Source organism: Patella vulgata, chromosome 8 (genome assembly GCF_932274485.2).
Source record: "Patella vulgata chromosome 8, xgPatVulg1.2, whole genome shotgun sequence".
Taxonomy (NCBI): Eukaryota; Metazoa; Mollusca; class Gastropoda; family Patellidae; genus Patella; species Patella vulgata.
Genome location: NC_065886.2, coordinates 52,029,564 through 52,049,036, shown reverse-complemented (window position 1 = coordinate 52,049,036; position 19,473 = coordinate 52,029,564). Strand labels below are relative to the sequence as shown.

At 38.2% G+C, this 19,473-nt stretch overlaps 4 protein-coding genes across 4 annotated transcripts; 3 read left to right on the top strand and 1 right to left on the bottom strand.

Annotated features, from left to right (window-relative positions):
- Positions 1-1,083: 1,083 nt before the first annotated feature.
- LOC126831077 (tubulin beta chain-like) lies at positions 1,084-3,268 on the top strand. The gene is made up of 3 exons (XM_050561700.2): positions 1,084-1,140; positions 1,413-1,712; positions 3,082-3,268. Exons 1-3 carry the CDS (start codon positions 1,084-1,086, stop codon positions 3,202-3,204), a joined length of 480 nt encoding a protein of 159 aa, XP_050417657.2. The 3' UTR covers positions 3,205-3,268.
- Positions 3,269-6,586: 3,318 nt separating this feature from the next.
- On the top strand, positions 6,587-8,713 carry LOC126830375 (tubulin beta chain-like). Its single transcript, XM_050560761.2, has 3 exons — positions 6,587-6,643; positions 7,209-7,508; positions 8,591-8,713. Exons 1-3 carry the CDS (start codon positions 6,587-6,589, stop codon positions 8,711-8,713), a joined length of 480 nt encoding a protein of 159 aa, XP_050416718.1.
- A 2,282-nt stretch (positions 8,714-10,995) lies between these two features.
- Positions 10,996-12,693, top strand: LOC126830376 (tubulin beta chain). The gene is made up of 3 exons (XM_050560762.2): positions 10,996-11,052; positions 11,212-11,511; positions 12,571-12,693. The coding sequence occupies exons 1-3, from the start codon at positions 10,996-10,998 to the stop codon at positions 12,691-12,693; spliced, it is 480 nt and encodes a 159-aa protein (XP_050416719.1).
- Positions 12,694-16,133: 3,440 nt separating this feature from the next.
- On the bottom strand, positions 16,134-18,104 carry LOC126831074 (tubulin beta chain-like). Its single transcript, XM_056102910.1, has 3 exons — positions 18,048-18,104; positions 17,270-17,569; positions 16,134-16,256 (listed from the first exon to the last, which is right to left on the bottom strand). The coding sequence occupies exons 1-3, from the start codon at positions 18,102-18,104 to the stop codon at positions 16,134-16,136; spliced, it is 480 nt and encodes a 159-aa protein (XP_055958885.1).
- Positions 18,105-19,473: the final 1,369 nt, after the last annotated feature.

The window sequence follows — 19,473 nt, the reverse complement described above, 5'->3', positions numbered from 1 at the left end:
ACACAAACTAGGTCATTTCGGGACTAACATATGGTTTAATTTTATTTCTATAATTCGCTTGCGCGTAGGGCCTTTAGCAGTGGGAGGAAACCGGAGGACCCGGAGAAAACCCACGAGGTTGGACAGGCGACCCTACTACTTGTCACGTACAACCGGGGATTCGAAACCACGCCAGTCGACTCAATGACAGACTTTATGATACAGCGCGCACACGCTAACCATTCAGCCATCCAACCCCCTTGACTGCATGGCGACCAGTTGTTTTCAGTAATACTGTTTAACAAGGCTAATATACAACCAGACATAAACATAATAATATAGGTTAGGCTTACTACACAGTGTATATTACAAAGATGTCAGATATTTTGTCTCAAAATAGTCCCCGGTTGTACGTGACAAGGAGTTGTGTCGCCTGTCCAACCTCGTGGGTTTTCCACGGTTTCCTTCCATCGCTATAGATCCCAACGCGCAAGCAAATTATTGAAATAAAATTGAACCATATGTAAGTATCGAAATGACCTGTTTTGTGTCGAGTAGAAGTTACCCCCCTCTCTCTCTCTCTCTCTCTCTCTCTCTCTCTCTGGGCATTGGACTCCATTTACTAAATCGGCAGTAAATCACACAATTATGAGATATATCTAATTATTTAGAAATTGTTCCTGTTTAAACTCGATTACATACAATAGCTTGCAACAGAATCGCTTGTTTATCAAACGTCATTTTAGCCTTTATTTGATTTGATTTAAGTATTTGAATTTTCCAACACCCTATTTGAGAAATGTTGAGGTTTGAAACCGTAAGCTGTAAAATATAGTATATTTAACCCAATCCAAAAATTGGATATGATTTGGTTTCATGAAGTAATAACGACACTGTTACTATAAACTATAAAAACAAAGAGAGATTATCTCGTTGTGTATTAATCCATTTAATCCTCTTATTTAATACGATTAATAGGATTAATATTACCTTGGAGACACGTGGCATGATGTATATGTATATAAGTTAACATTGAATCTATCTTCCATATTCGCATCAAGACTTCCGCAGTTGTCTTCACAGTTAACCCTTTAAACTTTCAACATGAGAGAAATCGTTCATATGCAAACTGGTCAATGTGGTAACCAGATCGGAGCTAAGGTTAATATACTGCAATCTTTGAGAGAGAGAGAGAGAGAGAGTGAGAGAGAGGGAGGGTGTTAACGTCCACTCGACACAGCCTAGTTCACTTCGGGACTAACATATGGTTCAATTTTATTTCAATAATTCGCTTGCGCGTAGGGGTCTTTAGCAGCGGGAGGAAACCGGAGGTCCCGGAAAAAACCCACGAGGTTTATAATCATGAATCTTTTTGTTATAAGATTTAAAAATGGATTCCAGATCTTTAATCAAATTGTAATCTTATTTTTCAGTTCTGGGAAGTAATCTCTGATGAACATGGTATCGACCCAACTGGAACTTACCACGGTGATTCTGATCTTCAGTTGGAGAGAATCAACGTTTATTATAATGAAGCTACAGGAGGAAAATATGTTCCCAGAGCTGTTCTCGTCGATCTGGAACCTGGTACCATGGATTCTGTACGATCAGGACCTTTTGGTCAGATCTTTCGTCCAGATAATTTTGTCTTTGGTCAGAGTGGTGCTGGCAATAACTGGGCTAAAGGTCATTATACAGAAGGTGCCGAGTTGGTTGATTCAGTTCTGGATGTGGTCCGTAAAGAAGCTGAAAGCTGTGACTGTCTACAGGGATTCCAGTTGACCCATTCTCTAGGTGGTGGAACTGGTTCTGGTATGGGAACTCTCCTCATCAGTAAAATCCGTGAAGAATATCCAGATAGAATTATGAACACCTTCTCTGTCTGTCCTTCACCTAAGGTAAGAATATTTAGCTGTATACTTGGACAAAATCGTGCTGTATTAAAATTACTTTCCTAAACAGTGTTGCATTTGGCTACTAACGCCAACATTCGATTTTTGCAATAGTCCAGTATGAGAAATGAAATGAAATGGGGTTTTAACGTCCTACCGGTCTGCCCCGACTGGGCTAATGAAGACTTGATATGAGGGAAAATTTACCCGGGCAGTGGCACTATGGCCTACTGTTATATTGAATTCCAACTGCCATGGGATCTTTTACGTGCATGCCAATGTATACACGGGACCTAGGTTTTTCGTACCATTCGAACGACTAGACAGCTGTCCTTGTCAGGGCAGCCGTACTGCACCACTGACAAGGGGGAACCACGTCGGAAAATCCCGATGAACCTTCTCGGCCAATGCAGGAATTGAACACTCGACCTCCAGACTAGTGAACCAGCGTCTTACCCACTTAGGCACCGTGGCTCCCAGTTTTTTTTAAAACCATCTTATTTGTGTATAATTTCAGGTATCTGATACAGTTGTAGAACCGTACAACGCTACTCTCTCAGTTCATCAACTTGTAGAAAATACAGACGAGACCTACTGTATTGATAACGAGGCTCTCTATGATATCTGTTTCCGTACCCTCAAACTGACCACACCTACATACGGTGACCTCAACCATCTGGTGTCAGCCACCATGTCTGGGGTGACCACCTGTCTACGATTCCCTGGTCAACTGAATGCTGATCTACGTAAACTGGCTGTCAACATGGTACCTTTCCCACGTCTACATTTCTTTATGCCTGGTTTTGCTCCCCTCACCTCTCGTGGTTCCCAGCAGTACCGAGCTCTCACTGTACCCGAACTCACCCAGCAGATGTTTGATGCCAAGAACATGATGGCTGCCTGTGATCCTCGTCACGGACGTTACCTAACAGTAGCTACCATGTTCAGAGGTCGTATGTCCATGAAGGAGGTGGATGAACAAATGTTGAACGTTCAGAATAAAAACAGCAGCTACTTTGTTGAATGGATTCCCAACAACGTAAAAACAGCTGTCTGTGATATTCCACCAAGAGGTCTGAAAATGTCAGGAACATTTATTGGTAACAGTACAGCTATACAGGAACTGTTTAAGAGAATATCTGAACAGTTTACAGCTATGTTCAGAAGAAAGGCTTTCCTCCATTGGTATACTGGTGAAGGTATGGATGAGATGGAATTTACGGAAGCTGAATCTAACATGAATGATCTGGTATCTGAATATCAACAATACCAGGATGCTACAGCTGAAGAGGAAGGAGAATTTGATGAAGAAGAAGGCGAAGAAGAAGGTTAAATATCAGATAGAGAAATCTAAATAAAGTATTATAAATTGTTTTAATTATTGTTATATATTTATTATGCAGAATGTAAAACAGGAATAAATTGATTCATTGTCTTTTTGTTCTCATGTTACTAATGATAATGCATGTTTAATGTTTGGCATCTGTGGGAAACTTGGAACAAAACATGTAGCGTTTAACTGACAGACAAAAATATTATGATCCTTCTTCTTGTTCTGCAATCTGATTAAAATACAGACCTAAATTTCGTTTCGTTTTTTTATACTTTCGATGGCCTACACTACATGAAGATCTGACCAGTTCTGCTGGGACGTCGCGTCAGAGGTCATGCGAGCGGCTTTTGACCCTATGGCATCAGATACTTGGTTACGTCAAAAATTCGCCGTCACAAACCGTTTCATTGGCTAATCCATCACATCATCCAGAACGCGGGTTTTATAACAACCCCCTCCAGATCCTAGTGTAGTAAAGACAAGTAAAACAAAATTTTGAACTATAAAAACGAAATGAAATTATCTGTGTTTTAATCAGTTCCTTGCTTTGCTTCTGTTTGTTATCATAAATCGCCAGTACGCAAAGTAATGTTCTCGATTACCAAGACCACTTTTTACATAGGGAGCTGAGATGCTGAATTTGCAGAAGAATAACCATTATCAAGAACTGTTGTGCTCTTGGTTTTTCTATTTGATTGACAAAGAAAAAAGTTTTGAACAATTCCTTAATAGTAAGTTCAGGGGGACTGCGCCACACACAAACAATTACACAAAACAAATCTACGGACAAGACACAAGACACAAAACACAGAAATCACAAACAAACATATATTAAGTGAATGGATCCGGGGTCTAGCCGTAGTGTCCACTGCGCTGTACAGTCCTGGGCCTAATACTGATACTGACGTCACTCAAAAATGAAAACCAACAATAAGGAGGAATATATCCCAGAAACATTGTATAATACTAGTACAAGTCATGATAGCATTCAAAATGTTAGGTTTAAAAATAAAGACACAGCTACCGTGATGTCTTTGTTAATTGCCAAATATATATTTCATATTTCGTACCAAAGTCCTTTGGAAGAGGTGTGTCTGCGTTAGAATACAGGGTCTGTCATTGAGTGACAAGGGGTAGGGTCGTCACTGATAAAGTCACCTACGCGTGTAACTGAACCTATGCTGGTCCCGAAATGACCTAGTTTGTGTTGAGTGGACACTTTAGATGTCATTGTTTACTTAGCTAAATCCATTTCTGTCACTTTAAGCATAATTAAGGCCTTAACGGTGTTTATTTAGAAGATCAAAACACATTTGTAAGTGAGATAATTTCGTTAATTTCGCTAAATCCATATCTGTCACTTTAAACATAATTTAGGTCTTAACGATGTTTTCGTAGAAGATTAAAACACATTGTAGGTGAGATAATTTCGTTAATAATAGGGGATAAAAATCTAGTATAATGGTAGGGTAGTCTGTCTAACCTCGTGGGTTTTATCCTGGTCCTCGGGTTTCCCGCCACTGCTAAATACCCCTACGCACAAGCGAATTATTGAAATAAAATTGACCACTGTGCTTCTTGTCACGTACATCCGGGGATTCAAAACCACGTCAATTGACTCAATGACAGACCTTATGCTAACCATTTGCCCCCCCCCCCCCCACAATTGATTTAGCAGTTCATTATTGTGTTATACATTGATACAGTGCACGCCAAAGACACACGTTTGTAAACTGTATTTTATTCATTTTGCTAAAAGTGATAACGCATCTTTAAAGTATAAATTATTGATTTTCATGTTCAGATTAAAAAACGTCACGTAACATGGGTCTTATTTTCTTCCGTTTCAAGATTTATAATATTGTTAGCGCCGCCTAATACTTGTCATAGATTGTGAATATTGATAGCATCGTCGATTGTGGTTAGAAACTAATGTAGAAGTTTTGTCACCAGAACGATATTTGACTATCGCTATTTTTTTCCTCATTCAGCCGTCGTCATATTTTAAAATAAAGATATCATTAATAATGTTTCTATGTCTGCTCAAAATACAATTGTTGAACTTAGATAAATATGAATGGTTCATGAGTTAATGGTTTGTTCAATCGGCATTTGGTTCTTTCTAAAATATAATTGTTTAATTTTCAGGATTGTCTGCTACATCCTTGACCAGATCTGATTAATCTAGATTTTGTGGGAACCGCGATGGCATACACGTAAAAAAGACTTGTGGAATTCTAGATATAGGCCAAAAAATACAAACCGATCTCAATTCACTTCACGCCAATAGAAAAGACCAAGAGCGACTTTGAAACTACAGAAGAAATTAAAACGTTTAGGCTAACGAGAACAATTCTGGATTGACAAATTGAAAACAATAGCCTCCTAGGTTTGAATATCCATACGGCTAGCGCAATAGCCCTTTTGTAGTTCCATTTAGCGCATCAGCAGCAAGTGCATCCAAAATCATCAGAAAACACTATACTGATCTCCATGAAAATCACCCTAAAGTCTTTGCACAGAAACTTATAATTGCATATTCTAAAAATAAAATTCTGAACGACATCCCAGTGCATAGTGAATTAGATTAAATAACGCCAGTCCTCACCTTTTCCCTACGCAAAGAATTTATCAAACCCTAGCCCTAACCCTTAGTAAATAAAATGAACTAGTTATAACAATCCCTAGCCCTAACCCCGGGATAGTGAAAAAAAACTTATTTTCAGAAAATCCAATCCTAAGTAAGAAACACACTAATGTGGCTATCACCCGAGAGCCTCAACTTTATTCTTCAGAAACCAAAATACCAGAATACCACAAGCGGCACCGAAGGAAGACCACCAGCGCCACCAACATCAAAAAACAACGAAACCAACTTTGTATATTAATCTAATGTATTGCATGTATTTTTTAACAAAACTAGGAAATATCACGAACCAAATTTACATCTCAGCGACCTTGACAAAAATTGAGCTGGCCTTAACAAATAGAGTAAGCCTTTATAGCACACTGTATGGCGTACGTCCGTTTCCATTAGCCCAGTCATTTCTATAATTTTTTGAATAGTTATACTGTATTTAATACCCGTATTGAAACTTTGTATTATTAATCTAAATATTCTCAATGGGACTTTTAAACATGTAAATCACACTTGCCATTAATACCAGCCGAATGGATTGCTTGATTAATCCCATTCTATTTCGATAATTTGTTAATCCCCTCACTACTATTGGATTATATACTTTATTTACCTAAAACTAATATTACCTTGGAGACACGTGACATGGTGTATATGTATATAAGTTATCACTGAGTCTATCATTAACATTCACTTTCTGTCTTCTACAGTTTGTCTTCACAGTTAACCCTTTAAACTTCCAACATGAGAGAAATCGTTCATATGCAAACTGGCCAATGTGGCAACCAGATCGGAGCTAAGGTAAGTTTAATATGCGACAGTCTTTCTGAGTACATTGTTCATAATAAATATATGTACGTCAAATTTATTCCTTTCTGGTCGACGCTACAATGCAATTATTTCTGTTGACCGAGTTGCTTAATCAGGGCAATAAAAATTGAGCATTACGCCGAATGTTTAAAAAAAAAAATTGTTTATTATCTCAGCAGCGTTACATGTTAATCAAGACACATCCTCGCTTCTCCATTTTTAAATTAAATCATTAAATGGCGATTGTATTTTGAATTGTTTACATCTGCTTCCTCCTATGTTCTAGAGGGTTAATTATAAATAACTTGATTTGATATTTGTTTATTTGGTGCAATGTCTATTTTCTGTCTTGTCCGTAGGTTTATCTTGTAGATTTTTGTTTTAAGTGTAGTGCGGTCCTCCTGCACTTACTCATAAAGTATCTTTAGGCATCCTATTGTTTGTGTGATTCACATATATAGCTATTGTATATCCACTTTAATAGCCAATAGCAGATATAGGAACTGATATTTACTTAAAACAAGAAACTCTAACACTATGGCGTTTTATCTTTCAGTTTTGGGAAGTAATCTCTGATGAACATGGTATCGACCCAACTGGAACTTACCACGGTGATTCTGATCTTCAGTTGGAGAGAATCAATGTTTATTATAATGAAGCTACAGGAGGAAAGTATGTACCCAGAGCTGTTCTTGTCGATTTGGAACCCGGTACCATGGATTCTGTACGATCAGGACCCTTTGGTCAGATCTTCCGTCCAGATAATTTTGTCTTTGGTCAGAGTGGTGCTGGTAATAACTGGGCTAAAGGTCATTATACAGAAGGTGCCGAGTTGGTTGACTCTGTTCTAGATGTGGTCCGTAAAGAAGCTGAAAGCTGTGATTGTCTGCAGGGATTCCAATTGACCCATTCACTTGGTGGTGGAACTGGTTCGGGTATGGGAACCCTCCTCATCAGTAAAATCCGTGAAGAATATCCAGATAGAATCATGAACACCTTTTCCGTCTGTCCTTCACCTAAGGTAAGATATAGAATTTTAAAGTGACGGTGTTTTTACAATACATCTATCTGTTCAAAGATTCCGTTTTTAAAAATATGCAACGCTTTACCCCTGACTGAAGCTCTATGTATATATTTTAGATTCTGACATATGTCACTTTTTGGGTATGGATGATGGTCCCTTAATAAAATGTGCTCTCTGTTTTAACCATCTTAATAATTATTTTTATTTGTATTTATCTTCAGGTATCCGATACAGTTGTTGAACCGTACAACGCTACGCTCTCAGTTCATCAACTGGTAGAAAATACAGACGAGACCTACTGTATTGATAACGAAGCTCTCTATGATATTTGTTTCCGTACCCTCAAGCTGACCACACCTACATACGGTGACCTCAATCATCTCGTGTCAGCCACCATGTCTGGCGTGACCACCTGTCTTCGATTCCCTGGTCAACTGAATGCTGATCTACGTAAACTGGCTGTCAACATGGTACCTTTCCCACGTCTACATTTCTTTATGCCAGGTTTTGCTCCCCTCACCTCTCGTGGATCCCAGCAGTACCGAGCTCTCACTGTGCCCGAACTGACCCAGCAGATGTTTGATGCCAAGAACATGATGGCTGCCTGCGATCCTCGTCACGGACGTTACCTAACAGTAGCTACCATGTTCAGAGGTCGTATGTCCATGAAGGAGGTAGATGAACAGATGTTGAACGTTCAGAATAAAAACAGCAGCTACTTTGTTGAATGGATTCCCAACAACGTAAAAACAGCTGTCTGTGATATTCCACCAAGAGGTCTGAAGATGTCAGGAACATTTATTGGTAACAGTACAGCTATCCAAGAACTGTTTAAGAGAATATCTGAACAGTTTACAGCTATGTTCAGAAGAAAGGCTTTCCTCCATTGGTATACTGGTGAAGGTATGGATGAGATGGAATTTACGGAAGCTGAATCTAACATGAATGATCTGGTATCTGAATATCAACAATACCAGGATGCTACAGCTGAAGAGGAAGGAGAATTTGATGAAGAAGAAGGCGAAGAAGAAGGTTAAATAAAAGATACGCAAATCTAATTAGTAGAAATATTTAAATTATTATAAATTGTTTAATTATTGTTATGTTTATTCTGTATTTATGTAAATTGAGAATAAATAAGTTAAAATATAACAAATTCTTTTATTTGACTTCAGTGGAGTAAGGGGTGGGGGTGGATGGCCAAATGGTTAGCATTGAGTCAACTGGTGTGGTTTCGAATCCCCGGTTGTACGTGACAAGGAGTAGGGATGCCTGTCTAACCTCGTGGGTTTTCTCCGGTTCCTCCGGTTTCTTCCCACTGCTAAAGACCCCTATGCGGAAAAGAATTATTGAAATAAAATTGAACCATGTGTCAGTCTCGAAATGGTCTAGTTTTTATCGCGTGGATGTTAAACCCCATTTCTCCCTCTCCGTGTAACCAACAAAAAAAATAAATTTACAAGTTTCATAGAAACATTATAGACATGATACTGGGAGTGGGATGGGGTAGGCTAGGTAGGTTGCTAAACCCGTTTTCAAATCCACGTCTTTCGAAAAGCGATTGTTAAACCGACCACTGTATGAACGCATAACTATGAAGTCGAAGTGATTTCTCGTGCACTATAATGCTCGACTTAACCACCGCCGACGAAATGAAACAAAATGGGGTTTAACGTCCTATGGTTCTGATCCAGTCGGGATCAATTGGCTAGGAGTGAAATTTCAAATTCTAACAGTCACTGGTTCTTTTACGTGCACGCCAAGATTATATGGGTCTCGGGTTTTCATCCCACCCGAACGACTAGACACTCTTTCCCTCCTGCCCTCCATCTACATCGCTGACAGGGGGGACAACTCTGGAATATCTCGGCCAACACCGTTATCGACTTCCTGGTCGCTGAGTCAGCACGTCACTCCCACCACCGTCGAAAAAACGTCGGTCACCAGAAGAGAGTTCGACATTCAGTATAATGAGCGATGGTGGTCAAAAACGAGAAATCCAACAATAATAATTCTTAGTGTGTAGATGCTAGAAAAGACCACTATCATGAAAAGGGGGTCGCTAATTCTTGGCGTAGTTTAAAAACACTTCGTGGAAATTAGCCAGACTTTTCAATTATGATAGTCAATATAGTATTTGATATTTTTCATAATGACTTTTCAATGTCAGAATTTCAGACATGGGTTTTATTTGGTGTCCAGTCAAAAGATGTTGCTTATGAACTGTTAAATCTCCTTTTTAGTTGATTAAGGCAAGCTGTTTATAGACATCGTATTTTAATGATGAATAGGAATGTGTCTGTTCATTTAATAGAACTTTTTAAAAGAATTTAAAAATTAGCGTTAGAAGAAGTTCAAACACATTTTAAATCTAAAGCTATAGATTTTAAAGGAAAGTTTTTCTCCTTCGTCTCTTCTATTGTATTAAACAATAACGTGGTTAATGGTTAATTCAGGACTGGGGTCTGGCAAAGGAAAACGTATAGTCATTCGGATGGAACGAAAAACCGAGGTCACGTGTACACATTGACGTGGACGTAAAATAACCCCTGATAGTTGAAATTCAATATGTCTCCCATAACACACCGCATCGCGCATGTCTGTCTAGCAGAAAAGCTGGACGTTAAGCCCCATCTAATTCCATTTTTTCTCCTAATTATTAGTCGTTAATAGTTTGTAATTCAAGCTATGGCCATTTGAAGTTTACAGTGTTGTCTGTTGATTCTCTATGTGTCTGTGGGAATGGAAATTCTAACGAATGCTGCTATAATTTTAATTAGAATACTCTCCTTTCCCCCACCCCACCCCACGGAGCATTGCCACTGTAAAACATACCTCAAGTCTTTTATTCTATATTTAACACTGGCCATGTTAGTATAAACTTTTACGGGATCCTTTTAGATGACCAGAAATAAACATTATTCCATTATTTGTTTTTATACAAGGTACATATACTACTACCTCGAATATTTCCCATTATCATGGGTAAAGTCGGTGTGTTAAAACTATCATAAAAGTAATCATGAATTATTTTTGGCCAATGCAACGGACAACTACATCTGCAATACACAGGTAAAGTTTACGCACGTATTATTAGGACTCGCATACTTTAGATTAGTTAAAGAAATTGGGGATTAAGCTAAGGATTATATGATTGGATATAAGGTGAGATTATCAGATTAATTCTTGTTGGTTGTATTATCACCTTGGAGACACGTGAGATGGTGTATATGTATATAAGTTATCACTGAGTCTATCATTAACATTCACTTTCTGTCTTCTACAGTTGTCTTCACAGTTAACCCTTTAAACGTTCAAAATGAGAGAAATCGTTCATATGCAAACTGGCCAATGTGGCAACCAGATCGGAGCTAAGGTAAGTTTTATTCATACTGCATTATTTGATTACATTTCAGATAAAAACAGACAAAAGAATTGTTTAGACATTATACATGAAAAAATATAAATATCTAATAAAATTACCATGGAAGAGAAGGTAATTATCTTTTAACTCTTCAATTATGTTTATTTTCAGTTCTGGGAAGTAATCTCTGATGAACATGGTATCGACCCAACTGGAACTTACCACGGTGATTCTGATCTTCAGCTGGAGAGAATCAACGTTTATTATAATGAAGCTACAGGAGGAAAGTATGTACCCAGAGCTGTTCTCGTCGACTTGGAACCCGGTACCATGGATTCTGTACGATCAGGACCTTTTGGTCAAATCTTTCGTCCAGATAATTTTGTCTTTGGTCAGAGTGGTGCTGGTAATAACTGGGCTAAAGGTCATTATACAGAAGGTGCCGAGTTGGTTGATTCTGTTCTAGATGTGGTCCGTAAAGAAGCTGAAAGCTGTGACTGTCTGCAGGGATTCCAGTTGACCCATTCCCTAGGTGGTGGAACTGGTTCTGGTATGGGAACTCTCCTCATCAGTAAAATCCGTGAAGAATATCCAGATAGAATCATGAACACCTTCTCTGTCTGTCCTTCACCTAAGGTAAGAACAATGAACATATTTTTGTTTTGGATCAACATTTTTTGCAAACTTTACATATGGCTGCCAATGTTTGATTTTAAGATTGCCTTTACTAGTATATAGTTTGGGAATGCAAAACGTTAACTTAATGCAATATTTGTAAATTAAATCTTCCTTGTTTTAACAAGTTTAATAGTGGTTTATATTTGTTTATAATTTCAGGTATCAGATACAGTTGTTGAACCGTACAACGCTACCCTCTCAGTTCATCAACTGGTAGAAAATACAGACGAGACCTACTGTATTGATAACGAGGCTCTCTATGATATCTGTTTCCGTACCCTCAAACTGACCACACCTACATACGGCGACCTCAATCATCTGGTATCAGCTACTATGTCTGGAGTGACCACCTGTCTACGATTCCCTGGTCAACTGAATGCTGATCTACGTAAACTGGCTGTCAACATGGTACCTTTCCCACGTCTACATTTCTTTATGCCAGGTTTTGCTCCCCTCACTTCTCGTGGTTCCCAGCAGTACCGAGCTCTCACTGTACCCGAACTCACCCAGCAGATGTTTGATGCCAAGAACATGATGGCTGCCTGCGATCCTCGTCACGGACGTTACCTAACAGTAGCTACCATGTTCAGAGGTCGTATGTCCATGAAGGAGGTAGATGAACAGATGTTGAACGTTCAGAATAAAAACAGCAGCTACTTTGTTGAATGGATTCCCAACAACATAAAAACAGCTGTCTGTGATATTCCACCAAGAGGTCTAAAGATGTCAGGAACATTTATTGGTAACAGTACAGCTATCCAAGAACTGTTTAAGAGAATATCTGAACAGTTTACAGCTATGTTCAGAAGAAAGGCTTTCCTCCATTGGTATACTGGTGAAGGTATGGATGAGATGGAATTTACGGAAGCTGAATCTAACATGAATGATCTGGTATCTGAATATCAACAATACCAGGATGCTACAGCTGAAGAGGAAGGAGAATTTGATGAAGAAGAAGGCGAAGAAGAAGGTTAAATAGAAGATACGCAAATCTAATTAGTAGAAACATTTAATTTATTATAAATTGTTTAATCATTGTTATATTAATTCTGTATTTATGTAAATCGAGAATAAATAAGTTAAAATATAAAAAATTCTTTTATTTGACTTCATTGGAGTAAAAAGATGGTCGGTTTCAGTTTCTCATTGTTAGGTGTAACACGACGTATTTGATTCTAAACATGACCGTTTTGATTTGCATTGTAATAGCTGTCGTCCGGGATAAAGTTAGAAAGTCAATTTCTCCGAACCTTTGAAGGATTTTAAGAATTTCCACAACGAGCGCCCTCACAAGTCCAAAATCTTCTAAAAATTAGACTACAATTTCGCTTCGTTTATGTTTTTCCATTATAATCTAGAGCCTTTTATCAAAACAGTTTTTTGACAGGAAACTTCCATGTTAATCATCAGTATTACCTTGGTATTAAAAGTTCCATCATAATCATCAGTATTACCTGGGTATTAAAAGTTCCACCATAACCATCAGTATTACCTGGGTATTAAAAGTTCCATGATAATCATCAATATTACCTTGGTATTAAAAGTTCCATCATAATCATCAGTATTACCTGGGTATTAAAAGTTCCATCATAATCATCAGTATTACCTGGGTTTTAAAATTTCCATCATAATCATCAGTATTACCTAGGTATTAAAAGTTCCATCATAACCATCCGTATTACCTGGGTTTTAAACGTTCCATCATAATCACCAGTATTACCTGGGTTTTAAACGTTCCATCATAATCACCAGTATTACCTGGGTATTAAAAGTTCCATCATAATCACCAGTATTACCTGGGTATTAAAAGTTCCATCATAATCATCAGTATTACTTGGGTTTTAAAATTTCCATCATAATCATCAGTATTACCTGGGTATTAAAAGTTCCATCATCACCATCCGTATTACCTGGGTATTAAAAGTTCCATCATAATCACCAGTATTACCTGGGTATTAAAAGTTCCACCATAATCACCAGTATTATCTGGGTTTTAAAAGTTCCACCATAATCATCAGTATTACCTGGGTATTAAAAGTCACATCATAATCGCCATTATTACCTGGGTATTAAACGTTCCATCATTCCCCAGAATACGCAGTTTTATACAGTAATACGGACAATTTCATTGGTCTGTAAGTTCACGACGTCATGAAGTACAATGTACGTTCGTTCGTTCGTTTCTAGAGTTTTACGCCCACTTCCACCTAAGGTGATATCGTAGACAAGAGTTAACCCATTATGCATATTGGTACTAGTGGGACACTTCACGCCACGTTAACCGCCATACATTTTCTAAAATGGGTTGCTTTCTTTAAAAAAAAGACACCATTTTATGAATAATTACATGATGGGCCGATTTTGATTAATCATGGATAGGGTACGGTTTAAATAGTGTCAAGTAAGCAAAGGCGTCGAGTTCACTACTTCTTTTTATTCTAAAGAAACAACCATGCATTGAAATACACGTCCCATGCGGTAGATCGCATCCATTATTAATTTCAGTTGTCTTCATACGTTCGTTTAATGTTGCTCTATATGGTGGGGGGGGGGGGGGGGTGGATGGCCGAATGGTTAGCACGTTGAGTCAACTGGCTTGGTTTCGAATACCTGGTTGTACGTGAGAAGGATTAGGGTCGCCTGTCCAACCTCGTGGGTTTTCTCCGGGTCCCCACTGCTAAAGACCCCTACGCGCAAGCGAATTATTGAAATAAAATTAAACCATATGTTAGTCCAGAAATGACCTAGTTTGTGTCGAGTGGATGTTAAACCCCATTTCTCTCTCTCTCTCTATTCTATATGCTTCCTATATAACAATACGGTACTACAGGGACAGGTTTCTTTCGCGAAATAAATAAAAACGTTGTTTTTTTTTGGTTTTTTTATTGGGGGGGGGGGGGTTACCACACCCCAATTTCAGCTCTTCATACTTAAGAAAAATAATTGTTTTGTCTCTTTTTCGATTTAAAGGCTCAATACCACTCTTGTTGTAACTGAATGATATGTCCCAATCTTTATTCTAGTCAACAAATTGTACTATATTACAATATTCCAATTAATTGATGATACAAATTTCATCTTAACACACCTAATTTAAAAAATTGGAAAAATTCAACTAAAAAATGATTTGAAATTCCTGACGTAAAGCTTTTCAAATGTGACTTGGATTTAAAAATATTTTTGAACCCTCTGGACAAGTAAAATAGGATTTAGACACTAACACATCTAGTACTTAGAATAAGGCTATTTTTTTTATTTTCTGGAGCTGACAAGCCAGCAAGAGTGTTATTGTCCCTTTAAAACTAATCTACTAATCTGTTTATGTTGAATATCCCCCAATTGGGTTGATCGTCTCTTTTTCGAGTTAAAACAAATCTGATTATGTATGAAAACACCAAATCCTTTTTTTTTTTTTTTTTTTGGACGAATATTAAATAATATATAGTTGATTGTGGCTGCTGAATCTTTGATATTGGCAGAGTAATGACGGTTTGTTGCCAGATGAGCTAAGATCTCGTCTATAAGTCATAGTTGGAGTTTAAGGGGTGTTGTTATATCTGTGAGATAGTGAGGAGGTGGGGGTGGCTGTGGTTATCAAATCAATTAAATTGTATATTTTTTACGCCATCAACGTATGACGATCGCATTTAAATGACCGGGGTCTGCTCCCAAAAAACATGGTCTTCTCCCAACAAACCGTGGTCTGCTCCCAACAAGATTATGAACAAGATAAGTCGGATTTCTTTTGTTCATAAAAGTTATAATTTGACCAGGACACATGACCTGACAAGGACAGTCCCTAGTCCTTTAGATGAGATAAAAACCCGAGGCCCCGTGTACACCATTGTAAGCACGTAAAAGAACTCTTTACGGTTGGAATTATGTTGCTGTCCTGGCAAAATGTTCCTCATATCAGGGCCGCGGTGGCTCGACGAGTATTGTTCCGGCTTACCAACCAGGAGTTCAGGACTTCGATCCGGGTGTTGGTCCGCTGGATTTTCCAAGTATGATTTCCAACTTTTTTGCTAATGATCATGCAGTATGAGCCACGAGACTTCTTTTAGGTGCACGTTAACCTGTACACGGGAGTTGGGTGTTTCGTCCCACACCTACGCTAAAGCTAATCATTGAAATGACTTGGTTGGTGTCAAGTGGGCGTTAAACCCCATTTCTCTCTCTCAAAGCCAGTTCAACAATTTTAGATTTTCCTTTTCCCCATCTATATTAAAATATACTTGGACGCTAAAAATAATTATCGATATTCTTTAAGCCCGTGGGTAAAATAAAATGTAGATACTTATTTTACTTTAAATCATTTATTCCTGATTTATATAATACAGAATAAACATAACAATGATTAAAATAATTTATAATAATTCAAATATTTCTACTAATTAGATTTGCGTATCTTTTATTTAACCTTCTTCTTCGCCTTCTTCTTCATCAAATTCTCCTTCCTCTTCAGCTGTAGCATCCTGGTATTGTTGATATTCAGATACCAGATCATTCATGTTAGATTCAGCTTCCGTAAATTCCATCTCATCCATACCTTCACCAGTATACCAATGGAGGAAAGCCTTTCTTCTGAACATAGCTGTGAACTGTTCAGATATTCTCTTAAATAATTCTTGAATGGCTGTACTGTTACCAATAAATGTTCCTGACATCTTTAGACCTCTTGGTGGAATATCACAGACAGCTGTTTTTACGTTGTTGGGAATCCATTCAACAAAGTAGCTGCTGTTTTTATTCTGAACGTTCAACATCTGTTCATCCACCTCCTTCATGGACATACGACCTCTGAACATGGTAGCTACTGTTAGGTAACGTCCGTGACGAGGATCACAGGCAGCCATCATGTTCTTGGCATCAAACATCTGCTGGGTGAGTTCGGGTACAGTGAGAGCTCGGTACTGCTGGGAACCACGAGAGGTGAGGGGAGCAAAACCTGGCATAAAGAAATGTAGACGTGGGAAAGGTACCATGTTGACAGCCAGTTTACGTAGATCAGCATTCAGTTGACCAGGGAATCGTAGACAGGTGGTCACTCCAGACATGGTGGCTGACACCAGATGATTGAGGTCACCGTATGTAGGTGTGGTCAGTTTGAGGGTACGGAAACAGATATCATAGAGAGCCTCGTTATCAATACAGTAGGTCTCGTCTGTATTTTCTACCAGTTGATGAACTGAGAGGGTAGCGTTGTACGGTTCAACAACTGTATCTGATACCTGAAATTATAGAAAAATATTAGAATTGTTAACATAAAAGGGCAACAGATATGAACAACTATTCGCAATGTGTCTTGAACTCTGTGGTAATTATTCAGCTATCTTTTTATTCAGTAATACAATATCGCTATTATAATATGTCAACATATTCTTACCTTAGGTGAAGGACAGACAGAGAAGGTGTTCATGATTCTATCTGGATATTCCTCCCGGATTTTACTGATGAGGAGGGTTCCCATACCAGAACCAGTTCCACCACCAAGGGAATGGGTCAACTGGAATCCCTGCAGACAATCACAGCTTTCAGCTTCTTTACGGACCACATCTAAAACAGAATCAACCAATTCGGCACCTTCTGTATAATGACCTTTAGCCCAGTTATTACCAGCACCACTCTGACCAAAGACAAAATTATCTGGACGGAAGATCTGACCAAAAGGTCCTGATCGTACAGAATCCATGGTACCGGGTTCCAAATCGACGAGAACAGCCCTGGGTACATATTTTCCTCCTGTAGCTTCATTATAATAAACGTTGATTCTCTCCAACTGAAGATCAGAATCACCGTGGTAAGTTCCAGTTGGGTCGATACCATGTTCATCAGAGATTACTTCCCAGAACTGAAAAATAACATAATTGATATATTTCCTTGGATATTTTACTGAAATATTTGGAATCTACTTCCAAATCTTATAACTTTTTTTTTAATTCTATAGTACAGTCTTGTGATAATATTTTCGTATGGTCATTTTCATTATTGATGATAAACAAAACACTTGTCAATTATTGCAGCATTCAAAGGATTTATAACTAACTATATAAAGTCCTTAAATGAGAAATATTTAAAAAAAAAATGTTTATAACTAACTATATGAAATCCTTAAATACAACAGTATTACAAAGGTTTATAACTATATAAAGGTTTATATTAAACAGGTTAATAACTATATAAAGGTTTATAACTATATATTAAACAGGTTAATAACTAAGTATATAAAGTCCTGAACAGAGAAGTGGTATCAGATGTTAAATGACTCTAAGTGATTTTACTTCTCTGATTGCTAGCACGTTTAGATGGGTGAAAACAATTAAACCTACCTTAGCTCCGATCTGGTTGCCACATTGGCCAGTTTGCATATGAACGATTTCTCTCATGTTGAAAGTTTAAAGGGTTAACTGTGAAGACAACTGTAGAAGACAGAAAGTGAATGTTAATGATAGACTCAGTGTTGACATATATACATAAACACCATGTCACGTGTCTCCAAGGTAATATTGTTTGTAAGTAAATAAATAAATGGATTAACATAATCCACTAACGTAATGAGCCGGAATCAATCACGGTAGATTGATCAACATTTTGCTTAATGAGACGACAACGCTTAAAGATAGATTATGTAAATTTAGATAAAGAACTAGCCATTCTTGCTATAATAGTTCGAAAATAGATAATGTAAATGAATAATTTGAACATTTCATTCTAATTGCAGTGGTTATCAACCTTTGTTTGCCAACGGCACACTTTGGATCAAATGGAAAAGTAGTGGCACACCTGGTGAAATATATATGAAAAATATTTGAATTTTGCAAAATAAAAACATGGCAAGTCATAGACGGCATACAACCGTAGTTGAACTTAACACTAGAGGAAATATGTATACCGGTGTAGGTTATACAATATGCGAGCAATATGTGTTGATAGTTTGGTTTATTAACTTAGCTGCAGAAGTTTTTTCGGTTTATAAATCAATCCCTGAGGAAAATCGAAATTATCTAATCTTGACGTGGCATACAAATTGATTAAAGCTTTTGCTGCATCGTTTGTGTAACACATTTTACGGATATTGTTTGTCTGTGCTTCCATACTCATACGGAAATCGGGGATCACGTGGCTAAGTGGGTAAGACGCTGGCTCGCTAGCCTGGAGGTCGGGTGTTCGATCCCTGCATTGGCCGAGAAAGATCATCCAGATGTCAGTGATGCAGGACGGAGGGCCTGACAAGGACAGCTGTCTAGTCGTTCGGATGGGACGAAAACCCGAGGTCCCGTGTACACATTGGCGTGCACGTAATAGATCCCTTGGCAGTTGGAATTCGATATAAGAGTAGGCCATAGTGCCACTGCCCGGGCACACTGTATGGCCCAGTTTAGGACCAGAACAGTAGGACGTTAAATCCCATTTCATTTCATTTCATACAGAAATCAAATATTGTTGTTCTTAGTGTTTAATATCCGCTTCCACCGAGGGTGATATCGCAGATAAGTTGTCACATTATCAGTTGTATTATATTAGAGCACGCGCAGCGGTCTTGCCTCTTGGGGGAAACCGGAGTACCCGGATTAAACCCACTAGATTCAAAAGGCACCCAACTCCAAGCCAAATACGCTCACACCCGGGGTCGAAATCTCGACCGCAAGCCAGGGGTGATCGGACAGCTAGAACTCGAAGCGCGACACTCTACACCACTAGTTCACCGCCCCCACCCGAAAATCAAATATTTGTAGGTCATTTTCTCTTTTATCT